The 20,179-nt window shown below is 36.0% G+C and overlaps 2 protein-coding genes across 4 annotated transcripts; both read right to left on the reverse strand.

The window, feature by feature from the left end:
• Positions 1 to 12,403: 12,403 nt before the first annotated feature.
• On the reverse strand, positions 12,404 to 14,861 carry LOC149379583 (uncharacterized). 3 transcript variants are annotated; one of them, XR_016294067.1, is made up of 6 exons: positions 14,322 to 14,861; positions 14,153 to 14,203; positions 14,010 to 14,053; positions 13,586 to 13,685; positions 12,726 to 13,497; positions 12,404 to 12,455 (listed from the first exon to the last, which is right to left on the reverse strand). XR_016294067.1 is itself a non-coding variant. In XM_089602435.1 (5 exons), the coding sequence occupies exons 1-5, from the start codon at positions 14,420 to 14,422 to the stop codon at positions 13,227 to 13,229; spliced, it is 567 nt and encodes a 188-aa protein (XP_089458561.1). In that variant the 5' UTR covers positions 14,423 to 14,861; the 3' UTR covers positions 12,457 to 13,226. The 3 variants fall into 3 exon arrangements, 1 of the variants encoding a protein (XP_089458561.1); XR_016294068.1 differs by having other exon boundaries at positions 14,153 to 14,861; XM_089602435.1 differs by lacking the exon at positions 12,404 to 12,455 and having other exon boundaries at positions 12,457 to 13,497.
• A 150-nt stretch (positions 14,862 to 15,011) lies between these two features.
• LOC149379584 (zinc knuckle (CCHC-type) family protein) lies at positions 15,012 to 18,463 on the reverse strand. Its single transcript, XM_089603076.1, has 3 exons — positions 18,294 to 18,463; positions 17,190 to 17,257; positions 15,012 to 16,114 (listed from the first exon to the last, which is right to left on the reverse strand). The coding sequence occupies exon 3, from the start codon at positions 16,047 to 16,049 to the stop codon at positions 15,264 to 15,266; it is 786 nt and encodes a 261-aa protein (XP_089459202.1). The 5' UTR covers positions 16,050 to 16,114; positions 17,190 to 17,257; positions 18,294 to 18,463; the 3' UTR covers positions 15,012 to 15,263.
• Between the last annotated feature and the right edge of the window lie 1,716 nt (positions 18,464 to 20,179).

Below are 20,179 nucleotides of genomic sequence, written 5' to 3' on the forward strand. Positions count from 1 at the left end.
TATTAATCATTTTCGAAATTGTCTGTTTTGACTTTCATCGGAATTTTTTAATTTTTAAATATCAGGATTTTATGTTCGTGAATCAATTCTCTCATGATTTCAAAATAATTAATCCAAGTATTCAAAATTTTAATCCACTATTTTTTGCGACAGTTGTTTGAATTATTTCATTTTGAAATAGGAATCATACACGATTTTGATCAATTTCTTTAGCTCCCAAACCAATTTCGGTTCATCAATCGATTTCGAAATTGTTTGTTTTGATTTTTCTCATAATTTCTTAGTTTTTAGTGATCTTTATGTTCGGATTCATGTTCATGACCCAATTTTCTCAGGCTTTCAAAATAAATAATCCATGTGTCCAAAATTTTAATGAGCCTTCAATTTGGTGTCTTGATGGTAGAAGGTTGAGTAGAACTCTCACGAGCGGAAAGAACCAAAGATCACAAACAAGTCAATTTCACACAAAAACAGGAGATTAAAATTTTGTACACCTGGATTAATTATTTTAAAATTCTGGCAAAACTGGTTCACAAACTTGAACACGAACATGAAGCCCGACCAACTGAAATTTACCTTGACCAAACTAGTTCGACAGCGATGGCGACGATGATTGGTCGGAGATCGACGGCGACGGATATTACGACGTCGGCTTCGGAGATCACCGGAGATTGGTCAGAGATCGATGAAGTTGGAGATAGAGATCGACGGCGACGGATATCACGACGTCGGCTTCGGAGATCGCCGGAAATGGCGTCGGAGATCGGCGACGATGGCGACGAAGATTGACGGTGATGACGCTGAAGATCGAAGGCGAAGACGTTGGAGATCGACGGTGATGGCAACGTAGATCGACGACGAGGTCGGTGTGTGTATAGATATATATATATATATATATATATATATATATATATATATATATATATATATACATGGAACGGTGAAGGAGTTTGAGTTAGCTCGTACCTTTAGCAACGACATCCTAAATTGTTTGTTGGTTTTTTTCTCTGTTGCCGATGACATTTATCTATCATGTGTTTTGAGTGAAGAAATATATTAAATAAAAACAATTGTATCTTCCACAATGGAATCTGATAAGTGAGATTTTGAATATGTGTTTACATAATCTTCTTTTGTCGAAAAAAATATTTCATCGAAATAATGAGTCACTGTTGATATCGACACATCTGAGATCACCAAGTGTTTGGGAGTTCCTCTATTCATCCCGTTCCTACACATCTTTTTGTTTCTCCAGCATATAGTGATTTACAGGCAGAGTTCGAAAGGATCAAATCTTTGATGATTGATACATGATGATTGAGTTGCGAAAAGAAAAACAAACTAATGCATCGGGAAATAATAAAGCCGGATTCGAGTCCAAATAAAATGTATATTATGGCTACAACAAATTACGGGTAAGCAAAAATTTGTAAATTTTTCGTACAACGATATTCATAATTATATCGTATTATAAAATGTTTGTGTTAGAAATACAATGCGGAAAATCACAATTTGATTTAACTTGAATCCGAAAACCAGATCAAACACAAACTCCCATAGGAATTTATCTCGCAGTTTAAGCACTAAGAACACAAAACACATTATTTATCTTTATTTTAGGTCAAAATGACCTAATCCATATCATGGCTCGAGAGAGTCCTATGGAGCGATCCAATTACATGAAGATTAGATCCAAACCAGATGACCAGTACTCTCTGTCTTATAAGCGTTGTATAATTATTATACAACTGTTTTTAAGCGTTGTAGAATCCTAGTTTTGTAGTAGTGTGATGTGCTTATCAAGATTCTTAGAGATATTAATGATACTCGTATTCAGGGCCGGCCCAAGCTATACGGAGACCTTAAGCAAAATTTAAAACTTAGGCCTTCAAAAAATTAACAAAAAATTATATATCAACTATCATTCTCAATAAACATTATAGTGGGCAAACAGCAATTATAATGGGGCAAACAGCAATTATAATCGGCCTTTTTTCATTTTACGCACAGTGGGCAAACAACAATTATAATGAGATTTTTTGTATGTAAAATTGGGCAAAAATTCGAGGCCCATTTAAACAGAACTTTGGGATTTATTTTTCCTCCAAATTTCAGAGGTCTTAAGCGGCTGCTTACTTCGCTTCAAGCTCTGATATTTGAAACGTTTACTAAGAACATGTTGCACGCAGAGTTCAAAAAAGTTGGTTTAAACGTTTAGAAACTATTGAAGAAAAATTAGTCTGCATTTCCTTTTCTATCATTTGGTTGTTATAAAACTGATGATATGTAATCTATGTGGGACATTTTATTTCTCAATGCATTCATGCCTTCACGTAAATATACGAGTTTTTTTGGAATGTGCAATCTGCATATGTTCTATTGATTGGTATCTTTATGTACATGTATTTTTTATTTTTATTTTTGCCATTTTTACTTGCATATATATTTTTAAAGGCAAATTACTGAAGAAATAGAACTTATGTGTATGTATTGTCTTGCCCTTTATTTATATATATATATATATATATATATATATATATATATATTTATATATTCATTATATATAATTAATACATTCGTAAAAATATATTACGTGTTTATAATTAAATTTTTTATCTTCTTGAATTTGTAGCACTTAAAAACTATTTTTTATTTGTATTGTGCATAAAGTTGGCCATACGGGATCCCGCCGGACCCTATTTCTCGTATTATTTATACCATATGAGATATAAGAAAAAAAAAATCGTATCATGAAATGTGGTACCGGGACTTTTGTCCCAGAACCATTCGGAATATGGGACGGAACTGAGATCCCCGTTTAGTACCATATTTTTAAAGATTTATTTTTATTTGAAAATATAAGAATTTTTTTTTATGCATCCATGATTAAAATAAAATGAAAAAAATAACAAAAAATTGGCTATGTAAGCCACCTAAACTATAGGAATTGTAAATTAGCCAACCTTTGGTAAATAATTTGTAAATAGCCAACTTGCATACGTGGCAGCCTATTAACTACCTAAAATATATGTTTGGTTGGGTTAAATAAGGCTTTTATTAATCTGTTAATAAGTTTACTTGACTATTTACAAGAAATTAACCAAAGGTGGGCTATATCTCAATCCACTATATCCGTGGGGCTATATAACTTAATAACCCAAAAAATAAATATGAGAATACCGGAAATATGGTACCGGAAATTTCCGGTACCGTGGAAAATGGTTCCTGGATTTTCCGGTACAATTTTTTACGGTTCCGGGAGTCGCATTTCCCGTAAAATATGGGACGGGACTAGGAGATCCCATTTCCCGGGTTCTATATGGCTAACTTTAATTGTGCATGTTGAGTTTTTTTTTATGTAGCATTTGAGAACTATTTTATTATTTGTACTTTGACACATATACATACATATATATATATATATATATATATATATGTATATGTAGAGAGAGAGAGAGAGAGAGAGAGAGAGAGAGAGTTTTTAATTATATTTGGCCATACGATATTAATAAATGTATCCGTCGATAAGTGATATATCACGAAAATACCATCAGTTAATCGTGAACTACAACAAGCTGAGTCAACAGTCACAATAAATCAATATTTAGTCGTTACAATACGAGATTTTCAATATATCATTTGTGTGGCACCGTTTACACTACTATAAATTGTTGATTTTACAACACTTAAAAAATGTCGTGAAATTATTCTACAACACTTATGTACCATTGTGTCTTTCTACAACACTTAAATAATCGTTGTAGAATCCTGGAGATTCTACAACGCTTAGCTAACAGTTGTGTAATCTAGTATTTTACAAAGGTTAGCTAAGCGTTATAAAAGCTTTTACAACGTTCCTAGACTGTTGTAACATTCCTAAATTTTTTCACTTCCTCGTCGCGGTGAGAAAAACAAAAATTTATGGAAAGAATCTAGCCGTGGCAAGAAATACCCCTTGCTGCGGCGAGATTGTACACTGGTACAGTATACCGTACAATCTCGGCGCGACAAGAAGTTCCCCTTGCCGCGGCGAGATTGTACAACAGTACATTGTACAGTTGTAGAAGGTCATGACTCTATCTCGCCGCGGCGAGAAGGATCCCTTGTCGCGACGAGATTGTACAATGGTACAGTGTACCGTTGTAGAAAGTCCAACTTGTCCATTTTTTTACAACGCAACATAATAATCCTTGTAAAATCACTCATATTTCACAACACTTCAAAATAACGACTTATTGCTGTATAACGTTCTACGTATTCGATTTGTCGGGGATATGGTTATATTAAAATCTCTCCCTTTGACATTCATCTCAATAAACTCTTTTAATAACTCTAACTAACGTGGCTTCAGTCGATGACGAGGTATTTACTTTCACATTTAAAATAAACTAGCGTAATTCTGATTAAATAAGATAAGATAAAAATAATTAAGTGTGTGTTTAGAGCATCTCCAACCATGATGCAAATTTTTTTTATCTAAAATGCATCTTTGCATCAATAAACAGTGTTTTTCACTCCAACCTATCTCTATTTTACATCTCTTTAAAGAATATTCTGGGTATATTCTTTCCCACTTGAATTTTCTTAAAATTACAGTTTTAAACCTATACTACTTTTATATTTAACAAATCTGCCCAAAATAATTATTCTTTTCATATCACCAAATTTGTATATGTGATTTAATTTTATGTATAAAAACACATGAAATAAAATTTGGATCTATTACATCAAACATGCCAATTTATTAATTGATAAGAAAGTACATAAACCAAATCATTACATTTTAATAATAAAAAGATACACGCCAAAACAAAATACATAAACCAAAACACTACATTTAAGAAGTTGAATATTGTTCCCACAAATGATCTATCAGTGCATCACGTAATGAAAAATGTGCATCTTTATCTCTAATTTGTCGATACCTGCTCATAAATTGTTGAAGGTGTGTTTTTAAGTATTTCAAAAAAAAAAAAATTTGTCTTTGATATTTTATTTCAATAGTCTATGTAGTGTATTGTGGTTTGATTGTAGTAGTTTTTTTTTTAATGCCTTTGTTATATTTATTTCAATTGTCTATGTAGTATTGTGGGTTTTTTTTTTGTAAGAAAGTATTGTGGGTTAATTGTAGTATTATGAGTTGTATTTAAATTGAAGTATTTTAGAATATATATTTAATCATTTAAACAGTTTTATTAAAATATATACATAAAGGAAAAAAATTTAACTACAAATTCAATAATAGAATTATTAAAAATTTTGGTATTAAAAAAAGTTTATACATCTATGAATAGTGGTGATCTATATTTGGATCACTACTATTGAAATAAAATGTAAATATAGAGAATGCATCAAATTATACATCATGATTGAAGTGAAATCTCTAAATATTGATGCAAAATGCATCACCATTGGAGATGTCTTGTAACTTTATATCATTTTCTCGATAGTAAGTAACAATAATAATAAAAAATTGGAGAGCGAACAATGTACGGAAGAGGTATGTGGAAAGATTTTGTGGTAGCAATTGTTTCCTTGCGAGTTGCGAATAAGTACGTATTCTAGGAAGAAGACAAATGAAAGCCAACAGAAAGGAACTCCTTATTTTTTCAGACATGTCAACTCCACCAATAAATGATCGCCGCGTGTATAATCTTGACTAAAAAAATTTCAAAAGTCATACGAGGCTGCTTAAACGTGGGAATTATCTTGCTTCGTACGTATTGGTCCTCTGATGTCATATCATATCCCTAAACTCTCACATCACAAGACAAAAAAGTATCCAAAAAGGTCTCTTAGCCATATAATTATACTATATTCACAGATATAATATAAAGCTTACGGGTCCTACAAGACCAAGCTTTTCTTTCCACAGAATCTTCTATCCAACCATAGTTTCGCATCACCTTCCTCTTCCCTCTCGTATTTCAACCCAATTATTTCCGAGAAAATCACAAACCAATAACCATTTCAGCTCGTTATATATAGATATATTTAACCCACACAGAAATTTCAACAAACACGTTGTGTGCAAAAAACAAGCTCAGTCCAAGAACGACATAACAACTCAGCGATGGATGTTCTAGGCGTGAGCACCGTGAAATCTCAGAAACCGTTCAAGAAATCGAGGAGAAACAGAGGGATCAAAGTGGTGTACATATCGAGCCCGATGAAAGTGAAGACCAGCGCGTCGGAGTTCAGAGCTCTGGTCCAAGAGCTCACCGGAAGAGACTCCGACGCCGAGCGATCCTTCGAGACTATCAATGGAAAGTCCGGCGAGGCATTGACGACGATGAAGAAAGAAGTTCATGAACACGTACATAGCCGTGAGAGCGATTTTGGGTTTGGTTTTAATTTTGGATTTGGTTTGTGCGATTTTCTCGCTAGTCCTTTACAAGAGTTTGGAAATGATTCTATTATTTTTAACTAGATAGAGTTTTGTTACTATATGTGATTTTTCTTTTTATGATTATGTACGTATTAGTATATATATGTTTGTGTATATTGGTTAAATATAGTGGATTATATTCTAATGATGACAATTTTGCTTCTTTTAGATTGAAAGTTCTTAAAAATGTTATAATCCATGATGCAATATAAGATGTTCCCGTGAATCTTACCTGAGCTCTTTGATCCTAATTCTGTCACCAGTCACCACCACCAGAAACAATAGCCAGAAATAATAAAATTAATACATGTAATTTTATTGACTCACTGGCAAGATGTTTGTTAATTAGTCAACAATATTGGCTGAAGATCTATTACATTTCTATTGTCATTATTTTCACGCTACCGACATATATATATATATATATATATATATATATATACACATAGAAGCGAACACAGTCACTACTACAAAACTAGGATTCTACAACGCTTAAAAACAGTTGTAGAATCATGCGTTGTAAAAACTTCTACAACGCTTAAAAATCCGCTGTAGAATCCAACAACTTTCTACAACGCTTAATTATCCGTTGTAGAAACTAAGATTCTACAACGGATATTTAAGCGTTGTAGAAGCTTCTACAACGGTTTGAATCCATTGTGTAATTTTTAAATATTTTCAAACATCTCGCCGCGGCGAAGTATATGTCTCGTCGCGGCGAGATATTCTACAACGGATTGTCTCGTCGCGGCGAGATATTCTACAACGGATCTTCAATCCGTTGTAGAATCATTTCGCCGCGGCGGACATTATACTTCGCCGCGGCGAGTTGTTTGAAAATATTTAAAAATTACAAACCTATATTTTCACAAACCTTTATTGCTTTATTCACAAACCTATACGTTACTGACTAATTCCATTATTAGTTTCTTATTAAAGTTGGACTGAAGAAATTAATTTCAAAGAATTATTTATTAACAACGAATTTAAAATAAAAAAAATGTATTAGTTAAAACTAGTCCTTAAAACTATATCAACTTAAATATATCTTTTTCACTTGTATAATATAAATATTATTAAAATAAAATACTAAAAATAAACATTTGGTTGTAATTTTTATAAATAAATAAAATGAATGTTGTCGCATTAGTAGTGTTACACTCACAATTATTTTTCTATCTTTTATCTTTATTTCTTTTTAGTGCAATATTTAGTGTGACCATTAGAGAAACAAAAGCTCCATATTCAGATTTTGAAACTATCCGTTGAAGATGCTGTATTGATAAGTTTTCCAATTATAACATTGTAGGTGATGTATCTCTATCTTAAAAGGATTAAGTTATATAGCCACACGGATATAGTGGATTGAGATATAACCCACATTTGGTTAATTTCTTGTAAATAGCCAAGTAAACTTATTAACATATTAATAAAAGACTTATTTAACACAGTCAAACATATATTTTAGGTAGTTAATAGGCTGCCACATATGCAAGTTGGTTATTTACAAAGTATTTACCAAAGGTTGGTTAATTTACAATTCATATAGTTTAGGTGGCTTACGCAGTCAATTTTAACAAAAAATAACATCAAATAGAATAGGGTGAGCCAAGTATATAGCTTGATTAGTATGGACTATGGATTAGTTGATTTCTTTATCTAATAAGTAACATAATGATCACAATCGAACATCGCACTTAAAATTAATATATTCTGAAGTTTTATGAGTCGATCAAATAAAATATACTTTCCTGTCACATAAATGATATCGTAAATTAATATACTAGAGATACTTGACTGTATGTATATAGGACTGTTGTAGGCTGGAAGAAGTACGTATTTGGGTCAGAGAAGAAAAAGTATATACGCGTCAACACAAATACAAAATAAGCATTTAATAATTAGGCTTTAAAAAGAATAAAATATATAGTATAGTAGTTTTACACATAAATAATGTTGCAAGCACGAGATTAGGCTTTTCTGCCAATTCTACATACCGATATAGTCAAAGTCTAACCAACAAAAGCTTGAAACAGAACAAAAACAAAACAAAAAAAAACCTAAGCAAATTAGGATATTGACATGAATATTATTAACCTTTTTAACAATATTATTTTGGAGTGTTAAAAACAAACATTTGTAAAAAGTAAATAAAAATGGTGTATTTGCGATATAACATATTTTTAGAGGAGCTATGTATCATTTATATTAAATTGAAGGGAGATGTCTGATTTTTAAAAATTGATGAGATAAATCGCGTATTTCGATTAAACGTATGGGATATTGTTGAAATTTTCCCTACTCTTAATTAAATCGGTCACGAAATTTAAGATTTGATGATTAGTCAAAACTTCGAGATAAATCAGTTATGAATATCTGAATTTTGTGACTAATCAGTCACAAATTTTAAAAACTTGTGATTAATAATCACGAATTTTCAAATTTTAGTGATCGATTTGTTATGAATTCTCAAAAAGTTTGTGATTATATAGTATTATTTTGAGACCGAATCGCAAGATCTAGTATCATTTTTGCAGAAAGGAAACAACGTGATAACAAAGCATTGTTATATATTTATTTACGTCAAAATAAATTGCAATACATCTAAGCCAAAAACATTTCACAACACGACTATGCACACTCATATTATCAAATTACGGTACAAAAGAGATCTTTATGTACAATTGTGATAGTAAATCATTCCAAAAGCATATATTCACATTGCATTCCTTTGACAAACCACAGTAACAATTTATACACAATCACAAAGACGTGACTCGGAGTTTATTAATGTATACACTATCACATGAATTAATCCAGCTCAGATTTCTTTTTTTCTTTTTTTTTTACTTTAACGTGACTCTGAGCTCACGTCACTCAACTGGTATTTAGGAGTTAATCAAATCAGAACATTTATTTGCATTTTAGCTTATCTACGTGTCTGAATTTAAATCAGTATCGTCTGCTTTATTTTTAACATACTAGTTTGTAAGTTGTGCCCGTGGCACAGCTTTGGTTTTATTTAATATTATAAATGGTGTAATTTTGTGATCTGATTTCACATTCTCTGAAATTTCCTAGTAGATTGAACCAGCTAATTCACTAAGCAAGTACAAGAAAAGTTTGACAGTTCAGTATTTCCTTAGACATTCGGACACATAGATGACATGTGCAAAAAATATAGACAACATATCATCTGTGATGAATTATAGATTAGAGTAACTTATGTGATGTCATATTTCTAAACATAAAATTAGCATTACGGTTGTGTGAGTGATTTACTTTAGCAGTGTTAAACACGTCGTTTTTACAATCGGGAAGTTCGTCAACTCGTCTCAGTTCGTCAGCTCGTCTCACCATCATCACGTCAGCTCGTCTCATCATCAGTTCGTCAACTCATCTCACCATTAGCACGTCAGCTCGTCTCACCATCAATTCGTCAGATCGTCTCACCATCATCACGTCAGCTCGTCTCACCATCATCACGTTAGCTCGTCTCATCATATTTTTAGTATGTAAATGTACCCGGAACAAAAACAAATAATGGAAACAAGCTAAGCTCGAGCACCTATTCATATTTACACAATCAACCGAGTTTTTTTTTTCTTTTTCTTCTTAGTATCCTATTGAGAGAGCTAATGATAATTGACAAACCTTTTCATAATTGCTTAAGGATGTGATGGTAGGGTCGGCGTTTAGCAGAGCATTTTCACATTGTTTAATGGCATTATGAAGATCCTTTAAGTGACCGTACTTTGGTTGTCTGATCAAACCTATTACACGAGCGAGACGAAAAGCCACTTAGTCAAAATCAAACTCGAAAATCTACGAAAAAATAATTTAAATCAGTTGACTGTCTCACCATATTCGTCAATCAGTTGACTGTCTCAGTTCGTCAGCTCGTCTCACCATCAGTTCGTCAGCTCGTCTCACCATCATCACGTCATATCGTCTCACCATCAGCACGTCAGCTCGTCTCACCATCAATTCGTCAGCTCGTCTCACCATCAGCACGTTAGCTCGTCTCACCGTCATCACGTCAGCTCGTCTCACCATCATCACGTCAGCTCGTCTCACCATCATCACGTCAACTCGCCTCACCATCAATTCGTCAGCTCGTCTCACCATCAGCACGTCAGCTCGTCTCACCATCAGTTCGTCAGCTCGTCTTACCATCATCACGTTAGCTCGTCTCACCATCAGTTCGTCAGCTCGTCTCATCATCAGTTCGTCAGCTCATCTCACCATCAACGACTATCCAAGTGACGAGCCTCTTCGAACTGTGCAATCCAAGCTCGATTTCTTCATCATACCAAATCAAGCTTGAGGGGGTGTAGAAAATCAGTTCGTCAGCTCGTCTCAGTTCGTCAGCTCGTCTCACCATCAGTTGGTCAACTCGTCTCAGCATCAGTTCGTCAACTCGTCTCACCATCATCACGTCAGCTCGTCTCATCATCAGTTCGTCAACTCATCTCACCATCAGTTCGTCAGCTCGTCTCACCATCAGTTCGTCAGCTCGTCTCACCATCATCACCTCAGCTCGTCTCATCATCAGTTCGTCAACTCATCTCACCATCAGTTCGTCAGCTCATTTCACCATCAGTTCGTCAGCTCGTCTCACCATCATCACGTCAGCTCGTCTCACCAGCATCACGTCAGCTCGTCTCGCCATCAGTTCGTCAACTCGTCTTAGTTCGTCAGCTCGTCTCACCATCATCACGTCAGCTCGTCTCATCATCAGTTCGTCAACTCATCTCACCATCAGCACGTCAGCTCGTCTCACCATCAGTTCGTCAGATCGTCTCACCATCATCACGTCGCTCGTCTCACCATCATCACGTCAGCTCGTCTCATCATCAGGTCGTCAACTCATCTCACCATCAGTTGGTCAGCTCATCTCACCATCAATGACTATCCAAGTGACGAGCCTCTTCGACCTGTGCAATCCAAGCTCGATTTCTTCATCATACCAAATCAAGCTTGAGGCGGGTTGTTCCACACAGGAACGTTTCTTCTAAAGTGATCTCGGAATTGTAAGGAACACAACTGTAGAAACGAAGTTCACTTTTTTTTTTAATTATACAAGTCGTTTTCAGCTAATTAGAATAGCAAACAAGTATAATCCTTCAAATAAAAATAATCACTACGAACCTCTGGACGACGACTCAATCGAACAGAATCAATACACGCACATGCCTCTTTTAACAGGCCAAGAGATCTCTCAAGAACCTGAAGGAAGAAAAGAGGAAAGCAAACAAAGCAACAATTTACAAAATAAAGAAAAATGAAAGACACGTTGACACGTGGCAAGAGCACAAAAAGAGACGTTGACACGTGGCAAGAGCAGAAAAGAGGAAAGCAAACAAAGCAACAATTTGCAAAATAAAGGAAAATGAAAGACACGTTGACACGTGGCAAGAGCACAAAAAGAGACGTTGACACGTGGCAAGAGCACAACACTTTGACCATCCGCTCTTTTAAGGTATGTATAGGATTTATACAATTTGGCTGGTCACGTGCTTATTAGAAACGGTTTCAACATTTTTGCGGGATGCTCCAAAAACTGTCAAAAAAGATTCTTTTAATAAATCATTTTTCAGACTAATTATATCCTATATCCTAAATTACTGCAAATACGCAAAATTTAATTTTATTGATTTTTTTTTTATTTGTATATAAATATATACATATAACTATATAATACAATGAGTTACTACGGCTAAATTACTATTCATCCCTCACAAGATTATCCTCTCACATTAGACTAATTAGACTACTTTAAACATGTGATTTTGAATCTAACCTAAGTTTGATAATTTTTTAGAGACATAATCAAATGACCTATGCGACAACTAAAATCTGATTTCCCTTTTCATCACCTCTCTCTCTCTCTCTCATCTTCTATTAGTTTCTATCAATATCACTAGACCTCTCTCTCTCTCTCTCTGACAGATTTACCCTTATGTTTTTCTTCTCAAATGAGTCGACTATATATATATATATACTAGGCATGGCTGCACGTGCTACGCACGTGGAAAATATTCCAATTGTAATTCAATAGCCAAATCTGAAAAAAAAATGAAGATTTTAAGATTATAAGCCATACTTAAAAATACTAAACCAACACACCATCCCAAGACTCGAAGACAAAAAGCCGAGAAGGCTAAGTATAATAACATGGTTTATTATCCTAAACCCAGGGTCGTAACAGAAAGACACTTAAGATTATCGGTGACACATTCTAAGTTTGAAAATATCCTTGAACCTACCGAGTCTGATTATACAAGTTCACTACATTTTTGACCGACGTACAACCAGACAGAAGATGTACATGTACCTTTGCTTGCCTTCCTCCACCATTCATCTATTTGTTTTCCTTTCTGAAGTTGCTCACTATTAAGATATTCTCTTGTAGATGGATTCAATGACCAAATACGCAAATTCTGACAACTGCTGATGAAGTCGAGCGATCTCCAAAATAAGCGTAAATAAGGTTTCGTCCTCGGGTAAATTTTCGGTGAATTGCAATCCACCACGAAGCAATTCGTAAAACGGAACCAGGCACTTTTCCTCATCAATCAGAAGCCATACGATATCCAAGCAGATATGCAGCCACTCAGTCAGAGCCTTGTCGGGTCCACGAGATTCCTCGCCCCCGAGTTGCCTATGATCCCAATTAACCAGCCAATTCAACATGGGAGAGAAAACGTCCGCGACAGTCACCGGTTTCAAGCTGAACTCGAGACCCGCCAAGACAATCTTGCAGCAGAGTTGCCGTAGACTGCCTATGGCATTGTCAGACGACTTTGCCGGCGACATAGCCACTCCAGAAGCGGATTCAATGGACGGCAACGGAGAAGCCGGGTTCGACTGAAGACCGGCGGGGTTGGAAATCGGAAGCGAAGCTCCGGCGGCGCTTGTCTGAGACATCTCCGCCGTGGAGACGGCAGAGAGGAGCGGCAGAAGAAAAGTGTCCCAGTTGATGAAGCCGATGCTGCACAAGCCGTGCAGAGTGAAGAGAAGAAACTCGGCCCGTGGCCCGTGACCGCTGAACTGCACGACCAGAGATATAATCACGGACTCCGTCACGGCACGCAATTGCTCTCAATCTATAATCAAATAAAGGACACGGAAGTAATAAATAAAGAATGAAAAGATCAACAGAAAAAAGAAATTTCAAATAGCATTGTGGCTTACAGAAATCTGCCTCTGAATTTGCTCGAAATCCAAAATGAACTGCTCGTCTCTAGGGGGTTGATCTCTGTTAAGAGCGACAACACGCTTCTGTGTCTTGTTTCTGGATGGTTTCAGAAACATGGTCAAAAGCTTACCTTACAGTTCATAAGTATCATCGTATAAAATTACTGAAAAAAAGTAAATGGGAAAAACTAATCCTTTAAGCTCAGTCCACCCATATGTGCAGAGCCAGTAATTTTTTTGATTTACTTAGTTTTTGCTATGGGAGTTCAGAAGCACGGCGAAAAGGTTTTCATTATAGTTCAAAATTCTCGTAACAGAACATAGGCAAATCAGAAAAATATTATAAAAAAAATTATATATATATTCTTAACCTATGAAGCATCAAACAATGACATATATGAAATGAAAATCAGGGACTTACGAAGGCTCGCGCACTGCATCTTCAGGTCTCTGGTTGGAAGTTCGCTGCGATTAAACAACAACAACAAGGTAGAGAGGGAATCAGTGGAATTATTTTCGACGGAGAAGAAAAGAAATGGAAGAAGAAAGAGAGGGAAAATATACTCCCAAGTAGAGGTCGAAGAGATTGACGATAGAGGCTCGAGCTGGGTGGAACTGGCAAGCCATTGCCACAAAATTGTTTTCGTCAATCAATATGACAACTGACTAAATTACATCGAAATTTCAATCCACAACATTCAATTTCAAAATCTTGAAATCGGAAATTTCAAACCTAGAAATCGAAACCCCATTTGATTTCAGATTCTCGGACAAAAAGGAACATAATCTAGGCGTCAACTTGTGAAATAGTTTAACACATGTGAAGATTTTCATCTCTTCGAATTCCGTATTCGTCGGTTCTACGTCGTCAATTCCGACGCTGGAGTTCTTGAACGAAATTCGGCGACTTCACTTCGTCCTCTCTCTCTGAGCGTAGAGAAGATGGAATTTTAAAGAAGAAAATTAAAATAATGATAAGAACAAAGAAGCCGAAGAAAAAGTGGAAGCGGTTGATAATAAAAAAAATACTGAAATAATTTATAGTGGCTCAACCCCTGCATGCAAGAAATAGATGCCACGTTTTTGGCCACATATTAAATTTTGATTGGTTAGTTCGAACAGTAAAAGAAGAACGTAGAAGTGGAGGCGGTTGATTATTAGAAGGATATCTGTAGAAAACATTCACGAAATTCATCTGGTCCATGACCTCCACTGAAAATTAATAATAAGACAACTTATTTGAGTCATCTTTTCTTTTTCTCACCGCAGATGTGTGTTGAGATTCAAACAAGGCACGTGTAAAAGTTATTAGAATGAGTTAAAGCAGGCATGTTGAGGACCTGCTTGCTTAACATTCACACATATATGTAGAGGTATAGATATATATATAATATATATACACACGTTTGTGAAAATCTTGCAGTTCACAACATTGAAGAGAAGATAAAAAAATATTTAGCAACAAAGTACAACAAAATATAATCCCACACAGAACAAATAACAGCAAGTACGTTTTTTTTCTCATCATATGAAGAAAAAAAGAAGAGAGAACGCCCAATTCAACTCATCTACTTAGCCCCTTCATAAGAAATAAAAGAAAAAATAAACCATAACATCGACGAAACTTCTACATCTTTTTTTTTTTTTTTCCGAAACTAGTGAACCTCCGACGAGCCTAACGCTTCCTGCTCCTCCTCTTGCTCTTCCGATCATCATCGGAATCGGAATCCGAACCCGAATCGGGCTCGGAAGACTCAGACGACGACAAGGACGACGAACGGTGCTTCCGACGCCTCTCTCTGCTTTGCTTCTTCTTCTTCCTCTCCGTGGTCTTCTTCTTCCTCCTCCGGCGCCGCCGCTCCTCCTCCGAGTCGGACGACGAGCTGTACCCCGAGCTACTCTCCTCGGAGCCCGACCCGCTCTCGAACACCGAAGCCTCGCTGTCGCTCCCGGACTCGGAATCCGACCGGCGATGATGATGCTGCTTTTTCCTCTTGCTCTTCTTGCTCCTCTTCTCTTCTTCATCTTCCTCTTCTTTCGCGTCCGGGTTTTCGAAATCTTCCTCGACCGCGACCTTCATTTTCAGCTTCGGGTTTTTCAGCTGCTGGGTGCGCGAGGGGCGAGAGATGTAGACCCTCTCGTTCTTGCACTCGTAGGTCCAGTGGCCGGGCTGGAAGCACTTCTGGCACTGGGAAGCCGAAACGCTGGCCTTGACGTCCTTTCGCTCGCCGAGTCGAACGGCTTTTTCTGTGCTCATCAAGTACATCTGGCGTTTCGCCTCTCTCTTCTCCTGCCACCGGCTCGGGCCCTCTTCTTTCTGACCGTACGCGTTCACGTTTCGGGCCGCTGCAGTGGCGGCTCGCTCCGCCTGGGCTCGGCTCAGCCCCTTTGCCGCCGTCAGAGCCGCCGCCTTGATTCTCTCCGCTGCCACCCCAGATTTCTCCTCTTTCTTGCTCGACATCTTTCGAGAATCAGAAAGAAAGGCTTTATCAACAACGGGATTCGGACGCGAGGTTATGAGTCCCCCTGCAATTCGGTTGTTCAATTCAGGCACCAGAAAAGGGGAAACCTTACACAAACTAATAATCAATTTCTATCTTCCGTTACGACTCTGCTTGCTACTGAAGCTGACTAGATTGTTTCAAATGATTCTATGTTTACATAAAGACTCTTTAAAAATAAAATAAAAAATAAAAAATTTGTCAGTGCCTTGAACTTGAAACACACTTAAAGATATTGATTTGCTGTCTCAAACAAGCGACATTCGAAAGAGACCTAAAGATCTGTGTGCTGTCCTAAACTCATCTTGAAATCGCAATCGATTTCTATCTTGTTAATTTTTTTAGCTGTCTAGATTGTATGATCATATGTTGATAAAAGACTCTTTAAAAAGAGGTACCTTTAATTACATTAAAAGGTAAAGAAAGCTTACACCAACTATAAGAAAGCTTATACCAAAATCGTAATCACTTTCTGTCTTCAGTTTCGACTCTGTTTACTATTAAAGCCGGCTAGGTTGTTTCAAGTCATTCTATGTTTATATAAAGATTCTTGGAAAAGGAAAAAAGAAAAAAGTTTCAGTGCCTTGAACTTGAGACACACCTTGAGACACACTCGAAGACGATAATTTGCTGATAAGAGACAACATAAAGCAGCTCTAAAGATCTTTTCTTAAGCTTATCCCGAAATTGTAATCAATTTCTATCTTGTTTAATATTGTAGCTGTCTAAATTGTTCCAGTGCCTTGAACTTGAGACACACCTTCAACCATATTCAATACTAAGTTTCGATTTCAAAAATAGGCAGCTGCGTTAAAAGTGAAAGAAAGCTTACACCAACTAAAAGGAGTCTTAAAAATTCAAGCTTGTTCTAGTAAACTTATGCCGAAAACTGCGACTGTTACAATGTTCGGTTCGAGTCTGCTTAATATTGTATCTGTCTAGCTTGTATGAGATTCGAATTCGGATTATTTCTTCAAAGACTCTAAGCAGATAAGACGATATAGGTGATAATCGAATTGGATTTCAACGAAACAGTAAAATTGAATCGAGATTATGAAAGTGAGAGAGAAGAGGAAGTGCGAGAATGTGAGAGAGCGTACCTCCGTGAGTCAGAAGGTGTCCTTCGTGCTTTTCGTCGGAGATTGAGATGACTGAGATTCAGGAGAGACTGTGAAGAACCAGAGAGAGAAAATAAATTAGGTTTGGGTATTTCCGAAAACAGGACTCGAAAATTTAAAAGTCTTTTCAAAATGTATTCCACAAATATCGACTATAAGCATAAATCCTTGAAATTGGCAGTTTTTATTTTTAATGTTTGCCGTTTTATTTACTATTTTTTTTTACTGTTTAAAATTTTATTTTTCATCATAAATTTACTTAACTATGAAAAAAAAAATTCTAAATCAAAGAAATTCAACTGAAAGTATATACAACAGACTTTGAGAACCTATATAAATTTGGTCTCAAATCTAAATCGAACCCATCGATAAAATCAAATAAACGCATTCATGAAGTTTAGATGTGTTTGGTAAAACAGTTTTTAGTGAAAACTTGAAAAACGATTTTACAAATTGTACTACGAATCGCAAAGCTAAGAATCTCAGCTTTCTGTAAAAGCGATTTTAGTTCCTGAATACAATTACTGTTATATACTCTGTTATTTTTTAAATCCCGAAATTATATCCTAAAAACTCTCTAACAAACAGACTCAGACTCACGTACAAACCAAAGTCAGCAAACTTTAATAATCGAAACAAATTTCTCCTAAAATTTCTAAACAGAATCATTCAGATTAAGTATATAAATAAATCAACAGATTTTTATCAAAATCATTCTGAATATACACGGTTTCATATTAAAGTCGGTGTCGCCGACCACCTTGGCGCCGCCGCCGAGCGCCTCGTCTACCTCTTCTGCGTCGTCTCGAGGCAAACCCTAATCCACGACAACCTCCTATTCTGATACTTTGAAGCCGATCTCAACGTCGAAAAAAAAAAAAGCTCAAAACCCTAAACAAAATAATCCCGAAGCTCAAAATCCAGGCGTCGTAATCAAAATTTGAACTAAAACCCCCAATTTTGAACAGAACAATCGGTTTGAGGAAGAACAGAACAAAAACCCCCAATTTTGAAACCCCAAAACCAGAAAACCTAGAAATCAAAAACCCCCCACTTATAAATCAGCTCAACGATTTAAAAATCTACCTCGAGCACAACGGATTTGAAGAAAAAATCTGATCTCACAGCCCTCGTTTCCCCGGCGTTCTACGCGCTCGCTCTCTCTTTCTGAAAATAATGTCGCGAGCTTTTGAAATGTTGAGGAAGAAAAAAATTAACTTGGGTTAGTCTCACACTCTCACCACACCACCGAGTGAGTTAAGTAAAGGAGGTTTTTTTTTTTTTGAAAAATCGTGGGCAGTACCACGAGATAAGTAAAGGAGGTTAACCGGTGTATATCCTGTTACATTTTGTCCCAAAAATTTGGTTCTTTTAAAATGTTATGGATTTTTAATGACTCCTGATTTCTAATTTGTTCTAGTAATTTAATAATTTTTAGTTATTTGCAAACATTGAGCTGAAATATTTTGAATTTTTTTTTTACCTAAGAATAGTTTTACTTGATAAATGACGAATGCTTGTGTAAATATGATAATAATCTCACGATTTATAACACCTAGGTCCTAGGGTTATATAGTAGAAAAAATTCATTTTTTAAATTTTATTTAACTGCTGTAGTAAAAATTTATTTAAATTAAATGTATACTTGTATATGACTGAAAATCAAGATACACGACCTCGAACAAGTATGTATACTTGTAGTTTACATTTTCATCAATAATTAAAAAACTTTATATTAAAAATAAAATAAATTTTTGTCGTCCATATTTTTCTAGTTTGTAATTATAATTCATATAAATAAGCATATAAATAATTATTATTTAATTTTTAAGACCATGTCTATTTTAGTCTTTTGACCATAATATATGTATTTTACCAAACGCTGAATCAGCTTTTGTTACCAGCAAAAACTGTTTTATAAACAGTTTACCAAACACCTGTCAGTTTAAAAAAAAAACAATTTTTTTAAAAAACAGAAACTAAAAACACTTTTAAAAAAAACAAAGATGTGTCAAACGATGCCATAATACACCAATAATCAAGCTCAACATCGGCTCTTTAACGATAACTTTTATAGACAAACGCGATCAACCAAGATCGAGAAACCTCGAAAGAGAAACTCAAATCTTCACAAACTTAGGTCTAAGGGGAACCCCTAGGTGCTAATGGAAGTGAGTACGTCCATCTATCGCCCGCCAAAGCCGCCTAATATTAACAAAATTTCAATTGTTAATCACATGGATAAGTTTATTAGGGAGAACGAATCTATATATAATATATATATTATTTTGATCCAATTTTGTCTTGAAATTCATAGAATAACACGTGATCATATCTATGTTTAATGTTGGTTGTAGTTGAGAACAAAATTAATATGATATGAATCTTTTTCTGAGGCGAGAGAGGAAGAGATTTTCTCTCACGCCAAGCGACCCAACACATACCTCTCCAACAACATGATCCGAGTCCTCTCTCCGATTCACTCACTGTCCATCTACAACTCAATCCTCGTCAATGACTCAATACTCTATTCCGTTCGCTCTGAAAGCAGTTTCCGAGCTCTCCGCCGCCGAGGCTTGCCGGCAGATTCACTGCCACGCCGGCGTAACCGGGCTGAGCTTCGACGGAGAGGAAGGAGGGGATAGACATCGACGACGTCCGTGTCGGCGAGGAAGCCCACGGCGGAGCCGTTTCAACGCCCATGTCAATAAAGACGATGAATTGCAGCTCTACATGGCTGCCTTGAGGGCGAAAGTTTCGAATTTGTTCAATTTTCAACCCGACGTTGATTTCAGTCAACCTACAACGACGAAGCTGGCGATGTGGTGAGTGGTGACCCTAGTTCGGATCGACATCGCCGTTATGGAATCGCGATCCGAATGGAAGAACGTTCGTCGTCGGTTGATTCTCGGCGAGAGATTCCGATCGGCGTTTCGGTTGTTGTTCCGGCGAGGAGCAACGGCAAGGCAAAT

The sequence above is a fragment of the Urtica dioica genome, chromosome 12, assembly GCF_054948205.1.
Source record: "Urtica dioica subsp. dioica isolate 48M chromosome 12, U.dioica_male_clone48M_v1_H2, whole genome shotgun sequence".
NCBI classification, from domain to species: domain Eukaryota; kingdom Viridiplantae; phylum Streptophyta; class Magnoliopsida; order Rosales; family Urticaceae; genus Urtica; species Urtica dioica.